At 37.9% G+C, this 19110-nt stretch overlaps 2 protein-coding genes across 2 annotated transcripts; both read left to right on the plus strand.

Annotated features, from left to right (window-relative positions):
• The first annotated feature begins 5883 nt into the window (after positions 1-5883).
• LOC112853607 (olfactory receptor 2W1-like) lies at positions 5884-7838 on the plus strand. Its single transcript, XM_086705907.1, has one exon. The coding sequence runs from the start codon at positions 5884-5886 to the stop codon at positions 6829-6831; it is 948 nt and encodes a 315-aa protein (XP_086562033.1). The 3' UTR covers positions 6832-7838.
• Positions 7839-16639: 8801 nt separating this feature from the next.
• Positions 16640-18173, plus strand: LOC112853715 (olfactory receptor 2W1-like). The gene has a single exon (XM_025917276.2). The coding sequence runs from the start codon at positions 16640-16642 to the stop codon at positions 17585-17587; it is 948 nt and encodes a 315-aa protein (XP_025773061.1). The 3' UTR covers positions 17588-18173.
• The last annotated feature ends 937 nt before the right edge of the window (positions 18174-19110 follow it).

Below are 19110 nucleotides of genomic sequence, written 5' to 3' on the forward strand. Positions count from 1 at the left end.
GCCTCCAGAGCCGTGAGAAAATGCATTTCTGTTGTCTAAACCATCGAGTGTGTGGTGTTTTCTTATGGCAGCACTAAGACACCCTCTCCAAGATCACATTCGCAGATTCTCAGTGAGCGTTCTTGGGGGACTGCCTTTCGACCAGCCACAGACCCCTACACTGGCGACCACAAAGGATGGGGAGGGAAAGTGACAAAGGCTAAAAGGTAAGACCTACCATACTCATTATTGGAAGACTCGATGTTAAGATGTCCATGATTTTTATACTAATTTATAATGAAAATCTCAGCAAGTTTTTTTTTAAGAAACTGATATGCTGAATTTAAAAATTCAGAATATAACAAAAAAGGAAGCCTGTTTATCTTGTTGTAGAGTCAGGCTCCTAATTTTTTTTATGCAATTTACTCTGTAGAATCAAAAGTAAGTTATCTCCATGATTCCTATTTCTGCTTTTCTGAGACTCCACACAGAGATCCAGGACGATTAACATTGCCCGCCTTCATTCCCCATTCCTGTTGTTGAAACAACAGGCTGTCTTTTCTTCAAGCTGGCCACTTGTTTGGAGGAAGCTGGCTTTTTCAGTCCATTTTGAACTCAGCAGTGATGGACATACTCTATCTTAAGCCCTTGCTTTGGTCCTTCTCGTGTCTGGGACCATTATTTAATGGTTCTGGTTTTCAAGTATATTTTAGATTATTGTGCTTCTGTTCTCCTTATTAGTTTTGGGTCTCTTTCTGAGAGGGGAACAGGAAAGACATTTTATTCAACCATAAGAACATTGAAATGTTTGCTGTCATTGATGATCAATCTCCAAGATCATTACTGGACTGATGCTCTATGTTCCTATAAAATAAATCTCCCAGCAAGGGAAACTAGCCAAAATATTTTTTGTAACCCATGTCTAGTGGTAGTTACAAGGGGTTATATTATATAACATGAATCGCAACATTTATTTTTCCTTTTATTTTCAAACTTTATTTAAATTTTGGTTAACGTATTGTGCAATATTGGATTCAGGAGTAGAATACAGTAATTCGTCACTTACCTATGACACCCAGTGCTCATCCCAACAAGTGTCCTCCTTAATACTCATCACCCATCTAGCCCATCCCCCACCCTCCATCAACTCTGTTATCTGTCATTAAGAGTCTGTCTTGGTTTATTTCCCTCTCTCTTTTCTCCCTTCCTATATACTCATCTGTTGTGTTTCTTAAATTCCACATGAGTGAAATTGTATGGCATTTGTCTTTCTCTGACTGACTTATTTCACTTAGCATTATACTCTCTAGCTTCATCCACATCATTGCAAATGGCAAGATTTCACTCTTTTTGATCACTGAGTAATATTCCATTGTGTGTGTGTGTGTGTGTGTGCGCGCGCGCGCGCGCGTGCATATATGTGTATACCACATTTTTTTTATCCATTCATCAGCCGATGGACATTTGGGCTCTTTCCATATTTTGACTATTGATAGTGCTGCTATAAACATTGGGGTGCAGGTGCCCCTATGAATCAGCATTTTTCTATCCTTTTCTATGAATACCTAGTAGTGCAATTGCTGGATCCTAGGGAAGTTCTATTTTTAACTTTTTTTTTTTTTAATTTTTTTTTCAATGTTTATTTATTTTGGGGACAGAGAGAGACAGAGCGTGAATGGGGGAGGGGCAGAGAGAGAGGGAGACACAGAATCGGAAACAGGCTCCAGGCTCTGAGCCATCAGCCCAGAGCCGGACGCGGGGCTCGAACTCACGGAGCGCGAGATCGTGACCTGGCTGAAGTCGGACGCTTAACCGACTGCGCCACCCAGGCGCCCCTATTTTTAACTTTTTGAGGAACCTCCATACTCTTCCCCAGAGCGGCTGCACCAGTTTGCATTCCCACCAACAGTGCAAGAGGCATCAAGAGGCAACATTTCTAAACTCTAAGCTATGTTTCTAGGTTTACATCTATCAAGTCATTACTGCTGGGATTTAGTTACAATTTTTTTTAACTTTTATTTATTTTTGAGAGAGACAGAGCACGAGCAGGGAGGGGAAGAGAGAGGCACAGAATCCAAAGCAGGCTCCAGGCTCTGAGCCGTCAGCACAGAGCCTGATGTGGGGCTTGAACCCACAAACTGTGAGATCATGACCTGAGCTGAACTTGGATGCTTAACCAACTAAGCCACCCAGGCATCTCTCCATGTTACTTTTATACCCATTACATTTCTTTCTCCTCTTACTCTTTTGGTAGATGGCTGAGGGGGCATTAACTTATGTTCCATGCTGAAATTATAAATGTATTTGCCAATTAAATTTATTTCAAAACTTGAGATCATTTATAAGAAGATATGTTCAATTAAAAAAAATTGTAGAGTCAGAAGATGCAGACCACACTGTTTTGTTTATTATTCGTCATTCTGGGCTTGTCACAAGACTTCTATGATACGCAATTTGCAGCCACATAAAAAGAGTAATAATGTCCACTCAAGGCCTTAAGGATCGCTAAGACGTAATATACAAAAATGTGTTGTATATTGTATATTGAAGTATATTGTATTGCAGATTGTTTGTGTACAACAAAGCACAATACAAAACTCTTATAATTATTTTCACTCATATTAGCCTCATATACAAGTAATAGTAATGATGATTTTAATCTCAGTCTAAAATTAAGAAAAGTAGCTGCCTTTGGACATTGATAACTTCCCTTCAGGGAGAATTGTTTTTGTTTTGACTTTGTGTTTCTGAGCAATTATCAATACAAATTGCTTAGGAGAGACTCAGTATCCCCAGGTGTTACACCATTGCTCTTAGGGGAAAACTACTTAGTTATCATTCATAGCACAGCTGTGTCTCCTTGCTGGGTTCTTTTTCACAGGAGGACATGAACGTGCCTCATTAATCGGGCCAGTGAATGAGGTGGTGAGAGGCAGCACAGCCTCCTTCCGCCAGCACAAAAGTCACGGTGATAATTGGGCAAAAGTGGAGATAGTCTAGGGATATATCTGCTCTATTTAGTTATAAAGAAGAATATTCATCTTGTACTTCAGAAAAAGAAAGTTTCTCTTCTAAGTTTTTCTTGCCTGAATTACCAACACTGAAAAGTTTACTCAACTGAATTAGGGTAAGTGGGCGAGAAATTAGGTTGTCTTGGGTAGTATTACTAGAAGTTCCTCAACATCAAAATAATTTGCATATAACCTTTCAGTTCTAGTTTTCTCTACCATGTAGGACATCTAATAATCTCTAGGTCACTATCTGTTAAGTGGAAATGGTTTTACCTCTCTACTCCTGTGTCTGTACCCCACCTTCTATGTTAACAAGATGTATTAAGAGCCTACTAGGTGCACTCTAGGGATCATACATCTAATAAACTAAGCGTGTGCCACAGTGAAAGGGGCAGTGGATTTGTTGGAGAGTGAAAATGAAGATCTCAGTTAGAACCATGATGCGTGACATTAGCTGTACATTTGCTCCTGGTGATGACGTGAACCTGTGTATGGCTGTGGAATCTGCTGCTGGGGGGAGCTGGGCAAGCAGAGACCCACGGCCGATCATCAGTCCCCAGTGAGAAAGTGAAACCTCAGGAGTGAAGATCCATGAAACAGGAGAGAAGCAGAAGATGGTGTGAACACAGGTGGAGGGAAGGAGAAATGGATGAGAAGACGAAGTCAAGGGAAGAGGTAAAGAGAGTGATAAAGTGATAATGGTAAGAAAAGGGGTTGTCCTATCTTGGAGGAGAGTAGAGTTATTGTAGAAGTTAAGTTTTGGTTACTGTTTTTGTAGGGCAAAGGTAAACCCAAGTGGCTAAGATAATTGAGAAAAGACACTGGTTTTAGAAATTAGGGCCACTTTGGTGGGTGCCTGGGTGGCTCAGTCAATTAAGTTTCAGACTTTGGCTTAGGTCATGATCTCCCAGTTCGTGGGTTTGAGCCCATGTCAGGCTCTGTGCTGACAGCTCAAAGCCTGGAGCTTGATTTGGATTCTGTGTCCCCCTCTCTCTCTGCTGCTCCCCGGCTTCTGCTCTGTTTCACTCTCTCAAAAATAAAGAAACATTAAACAAAATTAGGGCCGCTTTGTCTTTAAGATGATATTTTTAACATATGGTATATGAGAGAAGCCAGATTGCTTTTTTGAAAGTTTGTGCTTGTAATTTTAAGAAGAAACTTCTCTTTCAGAGTTTAATAAAGGCAAAGGGTGAGGAACACAGATTTACTGTTACTATGGCTTTTATGTATTGCCAGTCTCTGTGCCTAAACCTGGGGTTAGTCACTGAGAATACAGCTATGAAATAACACAGCTTCATGTGGCTCAAAATTCTGACTGGAAGTGTGCCAGGAGTGAGTCATTGTATGGACGAAAGCCAAAGTATAAGTGAGTGGTAGAAAACCTGTATAAAATCAAGAAAGACATAAAAGTATGAATAACCAGACTTTAGGAGACTGTAAATAATGGAATCAATAGTACAGGAGGTCAAATAATTTTTATAATAAAATAAATCAATTTCTGGATCTGAGAAAAAATAAGTGGTAGAAGATAGGTGGCAATACAGAGAAATTTGAATCAAAGGGATAAATTTGACTCTTACAAGGAAATGGCAGAATTTGAGAATAAAAATCTGGAAGGACAGAGTGGGATTCAGGCTCACACCAGCCGCAGGTTAGACCAATGGTTCTCCACTCGGGAAACTTACCCCATATGGGACTTTGGGCAGTGCCTGGGCACTTTTTTTTTTTTCATTTCAAGCATTTATAATTTAAAATTCTCATGTCAGACTCCATAAGAATTGTGACATACTAAAGGCATAACCAATATCATAAATGTTTAGTTATTATATGACCACTTAGAATTAATGCTAGGATAAATACAATTCTCAAACAAGACCCACAGTCGAATACTTGGAGGGCTCTGTCAATGATTATGAATTTTTTCCAATAGTATTAGAGAGATCTCTGTACAGAATGTATTCTATGTATTTTTCTTGTGATGAGAACTTTAAAGATCTACTCTCTCAGCAACTTTCAAGTGTACAGTGTAGCATTATGGACTATAGTCACCATGCTTATCTCTCTAGGACTGACTTATTCCATTGCGTCTATACACCAGTGTCTTTATCCATTCCTCCATCAATGGACACTTAGTTTGCTTCTATGACTTGACTATTGTGAATAGTGCTGCAGTGAATGAGTGAGCATTTTCATTTACTTTGGATAAATACACAAAAGTGGAATTGCTGGATCGTATGGTTGTTGTTTTCTTTTTTAATTTTTTGAGGAACTTCCATCGTATTTTCCATAGTGACTGCATCAAGGAATCTCTTTATTTGAAAATATCTCCAAAAATTTTTTTTTGTTTAGACAGGGTTGGAAATTACTGTTCTATTTGATATTCATGTGATTTTGTTCCTTACTGGAATCAAAATTAAAATAATTTTATTTTAAAAGATTAAACATAAAGTTACTGATTTAAATTCTTCAGTATACACTGCTGCTATTATTGACACAAAGAAAATTCCTCCAGTAAAGAACTAGCCACATTAAAAGACATTTAATGACATTAAATCAAAGTTCTCTTTTATATACTCTAGTGGTAGAGATACAGATTACTAGTTTTATCAGTAAATTTTTGTATTATAATTCACATTTGGACATTTTGTTTGATGTTCAAAAAAGAAAACTATACAATAGCCCATTACAATTGTCCATCAGAGCTTAAAATTTACATTATCTGAACCAATAAAAATTTACATTATCTGAAGCAATGAAAATGATATGTTTTATAATAAAACGTTTATCCATATCATCAATGTAATGCCTGATTTGAATCTGGCTATAAGGGTTTTGAATATACTCATTATTGATTATTCCATCTTTAGAACTGCTAGTGACAAAAAAGAAAACAATGGCCAATGACAGCCACTTTGGTGGATTTACACTCCTTGGATTCCAGGGGCAGCCACAGCTGGAGATGATCATCTCTGGGGTTGTCTTTCTCTTCTACACCATTGCCTTGATGGGAAATATGGCCATCGTCCTGCTTTCTTTCCTAGATGACCATCTCCAGACCCCCATGTACTTCTTCCTTAGGAATTTGGCCATCTTGGATCTCTGTTATACCACAAATATAGTCCCACAGATGTTGGCCAATATCTGGGGCAAAGACAAGAGAATTACGTTTGGTGGCTGTGTCCTTCAACTTTTCATTGATATGGTACTGTGCTCAGTGGAATGTATCCTTCTGGCTGTGATGTCTTATGACCGATTCAATGCTGTCTGCAAGCCTCTGCACTACATGACCATTATGAACCCCCAACTCTGTCGAACCCTGGTGGCCATGACCTGGGGAGTTGGTGTTTCTAATTGCATGATACTTTCACCCTATGCCATGAGTCTTCCCCGATGTGGGAACCACCATTTGGATCACTTTTTTTGTGAAATGTCTGCAATGATCAAGATTGCGTGTGTGGACACCACAGCCATGGAGGAAACCACATTTGCTATGTGTCTGATTATAGTTCTTGTTCCCCTTCTTCTCATTCTGGTTTCTTATGGCTTCATTGCTGTAGCTGTGTTGAAGATCAAATCTGCAGCAGGGAGACAGAAAGCATTTGGGACCTGTTCCTCCCACCTCATTGTGGTGTCCATCTTCTATGGGACTGTTATCTACATGTACATCCAGCCAGGAAACAGTCCATCTCAGGATGAAGGTAAACTTCTCAGTATCTTTTATTCCATTGTTACTCCCAGCTTGAACCCCCTGATCTACACACTAAGGAATAAGGAGTTCAAGGGGGCCATGAAGAGGCTGATCGGAAAAGAAAAACATTCCTTGGAAACAACAGGACAATGATTCTTACTCCCAGCAATTTCCAATATGGAAATGTTCACCTGACATCCATTAAATGTAGACAAGATATTTTGTAGACATCAGCTGAGAGAGGGTACTCTAAATACATACGATAATAATTATGATAAAATCCAATGTACAGAAATCCATATTTATTTATGTTAAAATGTTTATTTTGAGAGAGAGTGAGTGTGCATGTGCACAGGCATGAGCAGGGTAGGGGCAGAGAGGGGGAGAGAGAAAGAGACTCCCAAGCAGGATCTGCACTGTTAGCACTGAGCCTGATGCAGGGCTCAATCTCATGACCCTGGGATCATGACCCAACCTGAAATCCAGAGTATGTTGCTTCACTGACTGAGCCACCCAGTTGCCACCAAAGTCCATATTTAAAATAAATTCTTAAACTGAGATGCCAACACTAGAGATTGCTTAAATTATGCACTGATTCTTTCAGAGGACACATGTCCCAATTATATTGACATTCATCAATTTAACTCTAATCTTCTCCCTTCATTATGCTAAGTAAAATTGTCAGGATGTCAAGGGGGCTAAAAGCTGTTCTCGTCACACCCCATGTTTGGGATGTCTTCGCCTCCAGCGTTATAGGAATATCTCCACATAGGGTGATCTCCAGTGTGAGGACAACTGTGAGACCACTAATAAACCAAGAAGACCATGAGTTCCAGCTACCACTTATCTTAAAAGTGAGGTGATGCTAATTACACCGAAAATGTCTTTCCTCTGACATCTTCCTCTGTCTATATAATTACTCAACAAACAACCCAATTCTTTGAGCACAAAAAGAAAAACATGTTATGTCACATTCCAGTGACTGTTGTTAAGATATTATAACTTTTCACTTTCCCACTTGGTCTTTTTTACTGATTATTTTTAGGGCCAGCATGGAGATCTTACCACAGCACCTGTTTGAACTGTACTAACTCCCTACTCTGTGTGCAGAGTAGAAATACTCTTTTCCCAACTTGGGGAAAAATTAGCACATGGGAAGGTGATTCATGGCCACTGAAGTGACCTCTCATATTTGCCTTTCGCTACAATGTTGTTTGTTTTTTAGTTATTTCTCCATCATTTTGGTCAAACTGTAATCCTTTCCATATTTAAGAAGAAAGATGAATATTGATATGTAGAGACCATTGAGAGCTGTATTATCAGACTGAAGCTTGAGGCTAAGACTTTTTGATGACTTCCTCTTTATTTCTGGTTCAGTATCCAGTGTCACTTCCTCTGGCTCCATTTCCGATCATGTCAGGGTCCTCACATCTGTCACAAAATCCCATTCACACCAAAGAGGTTAAAAAAGATGGCTATAACAATTCATTCCGTGTCTAATACCTGCCTATAATCCTGCCCTCCTCCCCTGGAAGAACCATGATTCTCAATGTGTGGATTCCAATGTCTTCCTTTGTGTTATGGATGATTTACCTAGGTATGCATCTCCCAGGAATATGGTATAACTTGGATATTTAAAATTTTTTGTGTAAATGAATTCTGTTGTGCCTGACTTCCTTCATATGAATAACATCACATTTTCATGATTTATGCATGTCTAAGCATTTCAGTACTTCATTTATTTCCACAACTCTGATAATTCTGAATAGAAAGTAATAATTTATCTCTCCTGTTCATAAAGGTTGTAGTTTTTAATAACCTATAATTACATATGTATTAATATCCACATATATACATTCCAAAGCTCTTTTTATGAATTTTTTCCTAGATATTTGATGCATTTTTATTCTATCGCAGGTTGTATCTTTAACATTTTTAATTTTATTTTTTCACAATGGCTGTTCAAGCAAAATTGATTTCAATATTGACCCTGTATTCACATTTTACCCAACATACCTGCTGAGGCTCCTAATTTATCCAGAGATTATTTTAGACTGTCCACATATACACCATTATTATGTGTAAAAAGTGACCGTATATACACCAATATTCATCAATATTATGTGAAGTTTTACTTGTACCTTTTCGAGTTATGTGATTTTAATTTTTCTACTCAATTTATAGTACTAGCCTGCCCTGCCAATGATGAACGTAGTATGTGTGACATTGCTTATGTAGTTCCTAATATCAAAGGGAGAGTTTTAATTATCTCACTATTACTATATAATAAATGTGATGTGTTTTATCTTGCCACTTTTTTTTTTTTTTAATTTTTTTTTCAACGTTTTATTTATTTTTTGGGGGACAGAGAGAGACAGAGCATGAACGGGGGAGGGGCAGAGAGAGGGAGACACAGAATCGGAAACAGGCTCCAGGCTCCGAGCCATCAGCCCAGAGCCTGACGCGGGGCTCGAACTCACGGACCGCGAGATCGTGACCTGGCTGAAGTCGGACGCTTAACCGACTGCGCCACCCAGGCGCCCCATCTTGCCACTTTTTATCAGCTGTTATTTTTTTACACTCCTTACATTCTAAGATTATTTTATTTTTGTCATAAATAAATATGAAATTTTATGAAGTATTTTTCTGTGTTTGTTGTGAAGACCATGTGATTTTTTTCGGCTTTGCTTTATTATGTTGTAAATTAATATTTATTGATGATTTCTATGTTTATACAAACTTTACCTTCACAGAGTAGGCCTAACTTGGACCAGAATTATTATCTTAGTTTATACATTCAGTTTGTTACTTTTGTTGACAGTTTTTTTTTGTTTTTTGTTTTTTTTTTGTTTTTTTTTTTTACCAAAACTCATAAGTGCTATAGGCCTGTAATTTTCCATTTCTATAAAGTTCTTTTCTGGTTTTAGTATCTAAGTTACGTTAGATTCGTGAAGTGAGTGGAGTTGCCTCATTTTCTATAATCTAAAAGAACTCAAGATTGACACTGTGATCTTTCAGTGCAGGGTCCTCTAGCCCATGACTATGACCTCCCCTCCTTCTATCTCATTAATGTGTGCAGTTTTTCTGGGGGGCCCCTGCATGCATTTTACAAAGATTTATTGCTAGGCATTGAATGTTTCTGATCCTGTTGTAAATGGTAGTAAATGGTATTTATTTAAAAAAAATTTTAGTTGGTTGTTGCCACTGTATAAAAATATGTTTTGTGGGGTTTTTTTTTGGTATATTGACCTGGTATCCAATGAATTTGCTAGCCAAATTATTTATTCTAATTTATTTGTATATCCTTTTAGAGATTTTTGTGTATTTTATCACACAATCTGCAAATAATGACAAATTATTTCTTCCTTTCTGAAACTTCCTTTTTAGTTTTCTTTTTTTTTCAAAAATTTTTTATTACATTTATTTATTTTTGATAGAGACAGAGCACAAGTGGGGGAAGGGCAGAGAGAGATGGAGACACAAAATCTGAAACAGGCTCCAGGCTCTGAGCTATTAGCACAGAGCCCCACGCGGGGCTCGAACCCACAAATGGTGAGAGATCATGACCTGAGCCGAAGCCGGACACTCAACTGACTGAGCCACTCAGGTGCTCTGCTCCCCCTTTTTAGTTTTCTTTTCTCTTACTGTACTGGCTGGGTTCCCAGCAGAATTTTGGCTGGAAGTGTCAGAAACTGTCCTGCTCACTGACAGGGAGGACGGCATCCCCTATTTCACCTCTGAGTTTAATGATTTGCTACAGGTTTGTGTTAAAGACTGTTTTCTTTCTTTTTTTAAAATTTCTTTTAATGTTTATTTATTTCTGAGAGAGACAGAGACAGAATGCAAGTGGGTTAGGGGCAGAGAGAGAGGGAGACACAGAAGCAGAAGCAGGCTCCAGGCTCTGAGCTGTCAGCACAGAGCCAGACGTGGGGCTCGAACTCACAAACCGTGAGATTGTGACCTGAGCCAAAGTCGGACGCTCAACCTACTGAGCCACCTAGGTGGCCCTGTTTTCTTTTTTAAAAAGATTTTTAATAATTTATTTATTTAAATTCAAGTTAGTTAACATACAGTATAGTATTTATTTCAGGAGTAGAACTCAGTGATTCATCACTTACATACACACCTAGTACTCATCACAACAAGTGCCCTCCTTATTGTCCTTCGCCCATTTAGCCCATACTCCCACCCAACACCCCTCCGGCAACCCTCTTTGTTCTCTGTATTTAAGTTTCTTATGGTTTGTCTCCCTCTGTTTTTATCATATTTTTCCATCCCTTCCCCCCATGTTCATCTGTTATGTTTCTTAAATTCCACATGAGTGAAATCATAAGATATTTGTCTTTCTCTGACTTATTTTGCTTAGCATAATACCGTCCAGTTCCATTCATGTTGTTGAAAATGGCAAGATTTCACTCTTTTTGATTGCTGAGTAATATCAAAAATAGATTTTTATAAGGTGCTGAATTTTATCATATTTTCTTCTATATGATCAAAAGATTTTTTTAACTTTTATTTATTTATTTTTTTTTTGAGAGAGAGAGACAGAGTGGGAGCAGGGAAGGAACAGAGAGAGGGAGACACAGAATCCAAAGCAGGCTCCAGGCTCTGAGCTGTCAGCACAGAGCCCGACACGGGGCTTGAACTCACAAACCGTGAGATTGGGACCTGAGCCAAAGTTGGATGCCAAACTAACTGAGCCACCTAGGGACCCCATCTTCTATATGATTTTTTATCTGATTTTATTCACTTCTGTGGTGAATCGTATTACCTGATTTTAAACATCAAGTGCTTCCTTGCTTTCCTGGAATAAGTACAACTTGGTCGTGATATGTTTTCCTTGCCACATACCATAGGATCTCTTTTGTAGATGGCTGGTAATTTTCCCTAATCAACTAATAGTTCATTGAATTTGAGTAATTTCAAAACACTGATCTTTTTTTAGTTTCTAGATACATCTTTCCTTTGCTTCACTGTTTTAGTGATATTTCTCCATGAATTCCAATTGAACATATACATAATACCCTTGGTAAACTTTAATAACCATATTTTTCTTGCTAATATTTTGAACATCTTGTTCATTTTATTTTAATTTTATTCAGCTTCTTCATCTTGACCTCATTTTCCTGTAAGATTTATTCAGCCAAGTCTGTATTCTGTGTTTCAAAATTTTATTTCATTTCTGTTGTTTTCTTCCCCATTTGTGTTCCCTCAGCTAAACTCCATTACTGCTCATCTCTTACACCATGTATTTTATGAGTTCTTATATTTCTGAGCTGTCTTCTAGTTCCACAGAGCTAATTATTTCCTGATGTTTTTCTTTTTAAATGAAATGTGATCCTGTAACTTCATCTTCCGTGTGTAACACTTAAGGAATGAAGTGATGGGACCTGGGTGGCTCAATTGGTTAAGTGTCCGATTTCAGCTCAGGTCAGGATCTCGCAGTTCGTGGGTTGGAGCACTGTGTCGGGCTCTGTGCTGACAGCTCAGAGCCTGGAGCCTGCTTCGGATTCTGTGTCATCCTCTCTCTCTACCCCTCCCCTGTTCATGGTCTCTTTCAAAAATAAATAAACATTAAAAAAAATAAAGAGTGAGGTTAGTGCCCCTCCTCATCTGTTATTTGCTTCTCTCCTGACCCTTTCATGCCCATTGGGTATTATTATTATTATTATTTTAGAAATATGGAACTCATTTCTTATTTCTTATTACTACATTCAACCTGAAATTTCTTTCCTGGACCACCCATTTCAGAATATTTGTGTTGGGAAGGAGCAAAGTCTATGCTTTGAGCTTGAGAATGTTCCTTCAGACCCAGGGTCACACACATAAGGGAGATTTTAGGCTATCGTGTTGTGATGTGAACTCACAATTCCTGCTCACAGTCTGTTCACAGTCCCTCTCCTCACCACATACATAACAAGAGAAAATATTCTTCAGAAGGTCTGTCTCAGTGGTGTCCTGTGTGGTTCTTCCAGAAGTCCAGATGGATATAAGAACCATCCCCTGATATGCTCCATCCTGCTCTGTGTTCAGGAGGCCCCTTAGCTTACCTCCTTCAGCTTCTCAAAGTAGGAGGCATCCTTTCTTCTGCATATTCCACTGTCTGACCTTCACTAACCCTGGAATAGTTTTCTATTTTAGGATCCATGTTTCAGAGCTCAGCTGCTTAAATAAAGCTGCATTTCCCCTTTATTATCATCCTTATTGTTTTGAGGTGATTTCTCAGAGGAGGAGAGGAAGTAATGATTCTCACAACACTAATGCTAGAGTTTTGGCCTATCCTTATAAATAATCTCTAGGGTCATTGACAAGACTTACACTCTCTGATCCTATTACCAAGCTATTCAACAATAAAAACTGCTGAAATTTTGCGGGATCACGTATCTATAAAATGTCAGTTTCCAGGGAGTGTTAATTGGCCAGTGTGTCCTCAATGGGAATAACAAGCCAAAGTTTAAATAACAAATTATGGCTTTCAGGCATAACATAACTCTATCAAATAATCACCACCATAACCTCTGACCTCTTCCATCCATGGTTGTGACTCCAGGACAAACTGTCAGGGGCACTATTGCTAAAGGCGCCCTTCTTTGTAGAAGTCACAAATTTCATTGTTATTGAAATATATTTGAAAGTTTAAGTTAAACAAAAGCAAATGTGACAGAAAAAATAAAACTTACAATCATGATTATATGTGGGTTAAATGTCTCATCATTGCCTATGTTGCCTTGTGACAATCTGTAAGTTCTGGACACATGAATTTCTTGCACAGAAACTGCAGTACTAACACCATCAGTAGAAGTGTTTCATTGATGAAACCAGACACAGAAATGTATTTTGAATTGCAAAGCATAGTTATTCATTTGGTCTTATATTACTATTACTTCAAATAAATGATGGTTGTAATTTCCATGCAGAGTTGAAAATGAGTCAGTTAACTATGGAAACTCCTGGGGTTTTTTAAAAATGATTTTCCCTGGGTAATGTACAATATACCTTAATTGCTAATGAGATAACCCAGCATCCCTAAGGTCTTCCCAGACTCAACACATTTCATCATTGCTGTTTGGGGAAATGACCTGTCATCTTTCACACTGCAGGTTTCTCTTCCCAGTCATATAAATAGGATGATTCTCCTTGGACAGGAACAGGAGTGTCTCCTATATGATCCCCATGGCAAGTGGGAGAAATCTTGTAAGTAAAGAATAATTACATTCTCAGTGTTATTTAGGTGAAGAGAGAAAGAAACATTCCCTACTTTAAAAATCATGTTGTATTTAAATTAGTTTACAAAATTCTCAAAGAAATGTACAAAAGAAGCTTCTGGCTTTTATATGAATTTTCTGTCCTTCAAAGTCCGAGACATATGTTTAATCACATGTAATGAAATGTACACTAGAAATGAAAATGAATATTTGTGTTTTTAATTTCTATGTCCAGAGTTCATAAATTCATTTTAACAAACATTTTTAAGACCCTAGGAAGTAGTTTATAACACCGCTATATACATAAAAAGTTCATGTCTGTGAAAGAAAGAGCTAACGTTTGTTTTACGAGGTAACGTAATAAATTCAATTTTGTGTACATGTGGTATGGGAAGTTACTGTTATCAAAGTCAGTACAAATTCCGAAAAATTAGCTAAAATTTTAAATCTGAGGCGCAAAGGATGAGAGGGCCAGAAGACCTAGGCTGTTAGTTTTCTATGAAAAATTGGTAAGGGAAGCCTTGTGACACAGGAGGAAGGGGAGAAAGGAGAGCCCGTTAGAACACTCTGGGGACAGAGCTAGCAGGGAGGGTGCCCTGGGTGGGGGGGTCAGGAGGGCAGCTAGGTGGTGTCTTTGGGAAGGCAAAGGGCAACGCTGACATGGGGGCACTAACCTGCCACTGAGAATTCAGGTAGAAAAATAACGTGGAAAAGACCACTGGTTTGGAAGCTAGGAATTCATTTCTGTGCATGAGAGACATTGTTTATTTTTTTTATTTTTATTATTAAGATTTTATTTAAATTCCAGTTAACCTACATGCAGTATTTGTTTCAGGTCTACAATTTAGTGATTCAACCTATACAGCACCCAGTGCTCATCACAAGTGCCCTCCCTAATACCCATCATCTGTTCCTCCAGCCTCCCACCCACCTCAGGAGGGACCTGTTTTAGTTGAATATTTGGGTTGAGCCTTTTTTTTTCTTTGGTAAAGTATAATTAATTCACAGTTTTATGCTAGTTCAGGTGTACAATATAATGATTCAGTAATTTTCTATCTTTCTCCAGGTTCATCACAATAAGTACACTCTTAATCTCCATCACCTATTTCACCTATCTCCTCCACCCCCCATCTCCCCTCTGTTGATCAGCAGTTTGTTTTCTATAGTTAAAAGTCTTGGTTTTTGTTTCCTTTTTTCTTTGTTCATTTGTTTTGTTTCTTGAATTTCACATATGTGTGAAATCATGTGGTGTTTTTCTTTCACTGGCTTATTTTGTTTAGGATATAAACTCTAGCTCCATCTACCTCTTTGCAAATGACCAGATTTTGTTCTTTTTGATTGCTGAGTACTATTTATATGTGTATGTGTATATATATATGTATGTGTATGTATATATACACACATACCATTTCTCCATCCATCAGTCAGTGGTCACAGGTTGCTTCCATATCTCGGCTATTGTAAATAATACTGCAATAAACATGTGGGTTCATGTATCCCTTTTAGTTAGTGAGTTCATTTTCATTGAATAGCTCAGTAGAGACATTAATGTATTGTATGCTAATTTTAATTTCAATTTTTTTTTGAGGAACCTATATAGTTTTCCACAGTTCCTGCTTGAGTTTTTACAAAGACACCACTTTTTTGAGGTATGAAAGGAAAGAGTCAGATGTGATCAGCAAAGTTTCTTTTAACAAATCTCACATATTCATGGATGTTTTCTCTGTGCCGATCCTGAGGGGAGTCATGAAATATGAACACAAAAATAACACAGCTCCCCCTCCTGAGGTGTTTTAACATTTCATATGTATGAGTCATAGAATGGAAGTTCTTGTAGGATGAGAGGAAGGACACAAATGAATATCAGAGATTGAATGTAAAATGAAGAGATGGAAACAGGAAGTAGTGGATGGTGGACACAAAGTTCAGATGAAAAATGGCATCTGAAGGGAAAGTGGGAGGAATGCTGTTCTGGGACCATGCGGGGAAGGGCAGATAGCATTTGGAAACCCAAGTTTTGAGATGAAAGAAAAAAGTTTGACTTTAAAATCTAAAGTCACTTGGTCACCTGGGTGGCTCAGTCAGTTAACTGTCCAACTCTTGGTTTTGGCTCACGTCATGATCTCATGGTTTTGTGCTCAAGCCCTGCTTAGAGCTCTGTGCTGATAGCATGGAGCCTGCCTGGGATTCTTTCTCTCTCCCTCTCTCTCTGCCCCTCCCCTGCTCATGCTGTCTCTGTCTCTCAAAAATAAATACATAAACTTAAGAAAGTTTAAGATATAAAGTCAGAAAATTTACATAGCAGAGTGAAAATGGAGACCCAAACTGAGCCCATGCAGTTTAAGTATTAGAAAAGGGGGTATTAGAGGTATGAAACCTGTGTTTTCTATGAACACTTGAATGAAAGAGACAATGAGTGATCACAGATTCCAAACCCCCTTCCCAGCACCCCAATTAATAAAGAGAAGTCCACTGGATTTCATCAGCCTTTCATCAGGCTTTTCCTATGAGATTTTGCAGGTTTTAGCCATGGCATAGAAGCCTACAGAAAACTGAGAGTATGGATCTAGTAGACAGGTCGCCCTGGGATAAATTCTAGACCTAATTGGATAAACAGAACAAATACTCAATAAGATGTAAATACTGATGTGTTATTTGATTATATGATACGTTTCTTGCCAGCTATAATTCCACTAATATTGTTCATAAACACACTCGCTTCCAATATGTCACAGCTGATATTAAGAAATAGGAAAATGGTCAACAATACCCATTTTGGTGGATTTATACTCCTTGGATTCCCAGGGCAGCCACAGCTGGAGATGATCATCTCTGGGGTTGTCTTTCTCTTCTACACCATTGCCTTGATGGGAAACATGGCCATCATCCTGCTGCCGTTACTGGATGAACGTCTCCAGACCCCCATGTACTTCTTCCTTAGGAATTTAGCCATCTTGGATCTCTGTTATATCACAAATATAGTCCCACAGATGTTGGTCAATGTCTGGGGCAAAGACAAAAAAATCTCTTTTGGTGGCTGTGCCTTTCAACTTTTCACTGATGTGACACTATGCACAGTCGAATGTATGCTTCTGGCTGTGATGTCTTATGACCGATTCAATGCTGTCTGCAAGCCTCTGCACTACATGACCATTATGAACCCCCAACTCTGTCGAACCCTGGTGGCCATGACCTGGGGAGTTGGTGTTACTAATTGCATGATACTTTCACCCTATGCCATGAGTCTTCCCCGATGTGGGAACCACCATTTGGATCACTATTTTTGTGAAATATCTGCAATGGTGAAGATTGCATGTGTGGACACCACAGCCATGGAGGAAACCTTATTTGCATTATGTTTTTTTATTTTCCTCACACCACTCCTTCTCATTCTGGTTTCTTATGGCTTCATTGCTATAGCTGTGTTGAAGATCAAATCTGCAGCAGGGAGACAGAAAGCATTTGGGACCTGTTCCTCCCACCTCATTGTGGTGTCCATCTTTTATGGGACTGTTATCTACATGTACATCCAGCCAGGAAACAGTCCATCTCAGGATGAAGGTAAACTTCTCAGTATCTTTTATTCCATTGTTACTCCCAGCTTGAACCCCCTGATCTATACACTAAGGAATAAGGAGTTCAAGGGGGCCATGAAGAAGCTGATTGGAAAAGAAAAACGTTCCTTGGAAACAACAGGACACTAATATCTTTTTATGAGAAGTTTCCAATTAAGAAATTGGTCCTGTGTAACATACAAATCATTGCCAAATTATTTTAGTAGTACTCATCACCTAAAAGTGAAAATTATACCTAAAATGTTGCTTATGTTTTAGCATCAATGTCCCAAATTGCCAAGGGTTGATTCTAAACCAAGTATGTCTCTCAAAGTCACCAGTTATCACCTTTGATCAGTCATCCCCACCTGCAGCCAGAGAGCAGGCTGTATGGAGTCCAAGCATTGTACTGTGAGGGGAAGGAGGGAAGACTCTACCAAACTGGATTCAAGTTATAATTTATCAAATATCTTTAAATTATCATGACACTTTAACAAAAAGAAAAAAGTTAATGTTCTAACTATAAGTTTTTACATGACTCTACAATTTGTTCGTGTGAAGACAAAATCATTTCTGTTCAGATCTTAAATGTTCCTGCCATGTCTATTTACTTTAAAAGAATCTTAATATATTATATAAACTGGATAAAATATATTTCTACTTGTAGCTGTTTTCTGCCTGAATCAGGACTTTCTCAAACTTAGCCTGTCAAAATAAAATGTGAGAATAAATTGGATGCAGAGTTTGATATTATAACACTGCTAACAAATCATTCTTGATTTCAAATTTCTGAGTTCATTACAGCAGGTACATTAATCTTTTTCATTAATTTGTAGTAAGTAAACAATACATGGAAAAATAAATAATGTGTTTATTAGCTCTTTTTTATAAGGTCAGCATAAACTTGGCTTCAAAACGTTACAAGGATATTACAAAATAAAAAAAAGGAAAAAGAAAGAAAATGAAGGGAATTTTTTTCAATATCTTTCATGAACATAGATGCAAACATCCCTAACAAAAGATTAAGAAATCAAATCCAGAAATAAAGGTTAACATGTCAGTCAAGTGGGTTTACTCCCACTATGCAAGACTGGAGTAACATTGAAAATCAGTCACCACATGATTCTGTTAATGTAATCCATAATATTAACAAAATGAAAGTAAAAACAATAAAGTTATTTCCATAGATTCAGTAAAGCATTTCAACATTCATTTACTGGAAAACAAAGGCTCTTAGAAAATTTGGAATATAAACAAGTTCTGTATCTTGATGATAATTAAGTTTCCATCAAACATATTTGAGGAGGAGGCTAAACAACTCGACCAATAGGATAGTATGGAGTCCAGAAGGAGCTCCAACACATAGACAGCCAACCAATTAATGACTCTTGTGCCCTGTAGTGCAGGAGGGAGAGGACAGTCTTTCAATACGTGGCTCCAGATCAACTGACGTCCTTGTGGGAGAAAAGATACTTAAACTTATACATAAAAATCAATTTCAACTTGATTATAGACATAAGTAAAACAAGATGGATTTTAATGATATTATTCATGAATTTTGAATAGGAAAAGATCTATTAAATAAGACAGAAACTTTTAACCATAATAGAAAAATTTGACTAAATTGAAATATAGTAAAATTAAGACCATACCTTTGTGAAAAGGTCCATTAA

The sequence above is a fragment of the Puma concolor genome, chromosome B2 (assembly GCF_028749965.1).
Source record: "Puma concolor isolate L17-30 chromosome B2, mPumCon1.1.hap2, whole genome shotgun sequence".
NCBI lineage: Eukaryota > Metazoa > Chordata > Mammalia > Carnivora > Felidae > Puma > Puma concolor.

What these genes read in the sequence shown, in the direction of transcription:
- LOC112853715 (XM_025917276.2), top strand. Translation starts at nt 16,640, where the DNA reads ATGGTCAACAATACCCATTTTGGTGGATTTATACTCCTTGGATTCCCA.
- LOC112853607 (XM_086705907.1), top strand. Translation starts at nt 5,884, where the DNA reads ATGGCCAATGACAGCCACTTTGGTGGATTTACACTCCTTGGATTCCAG.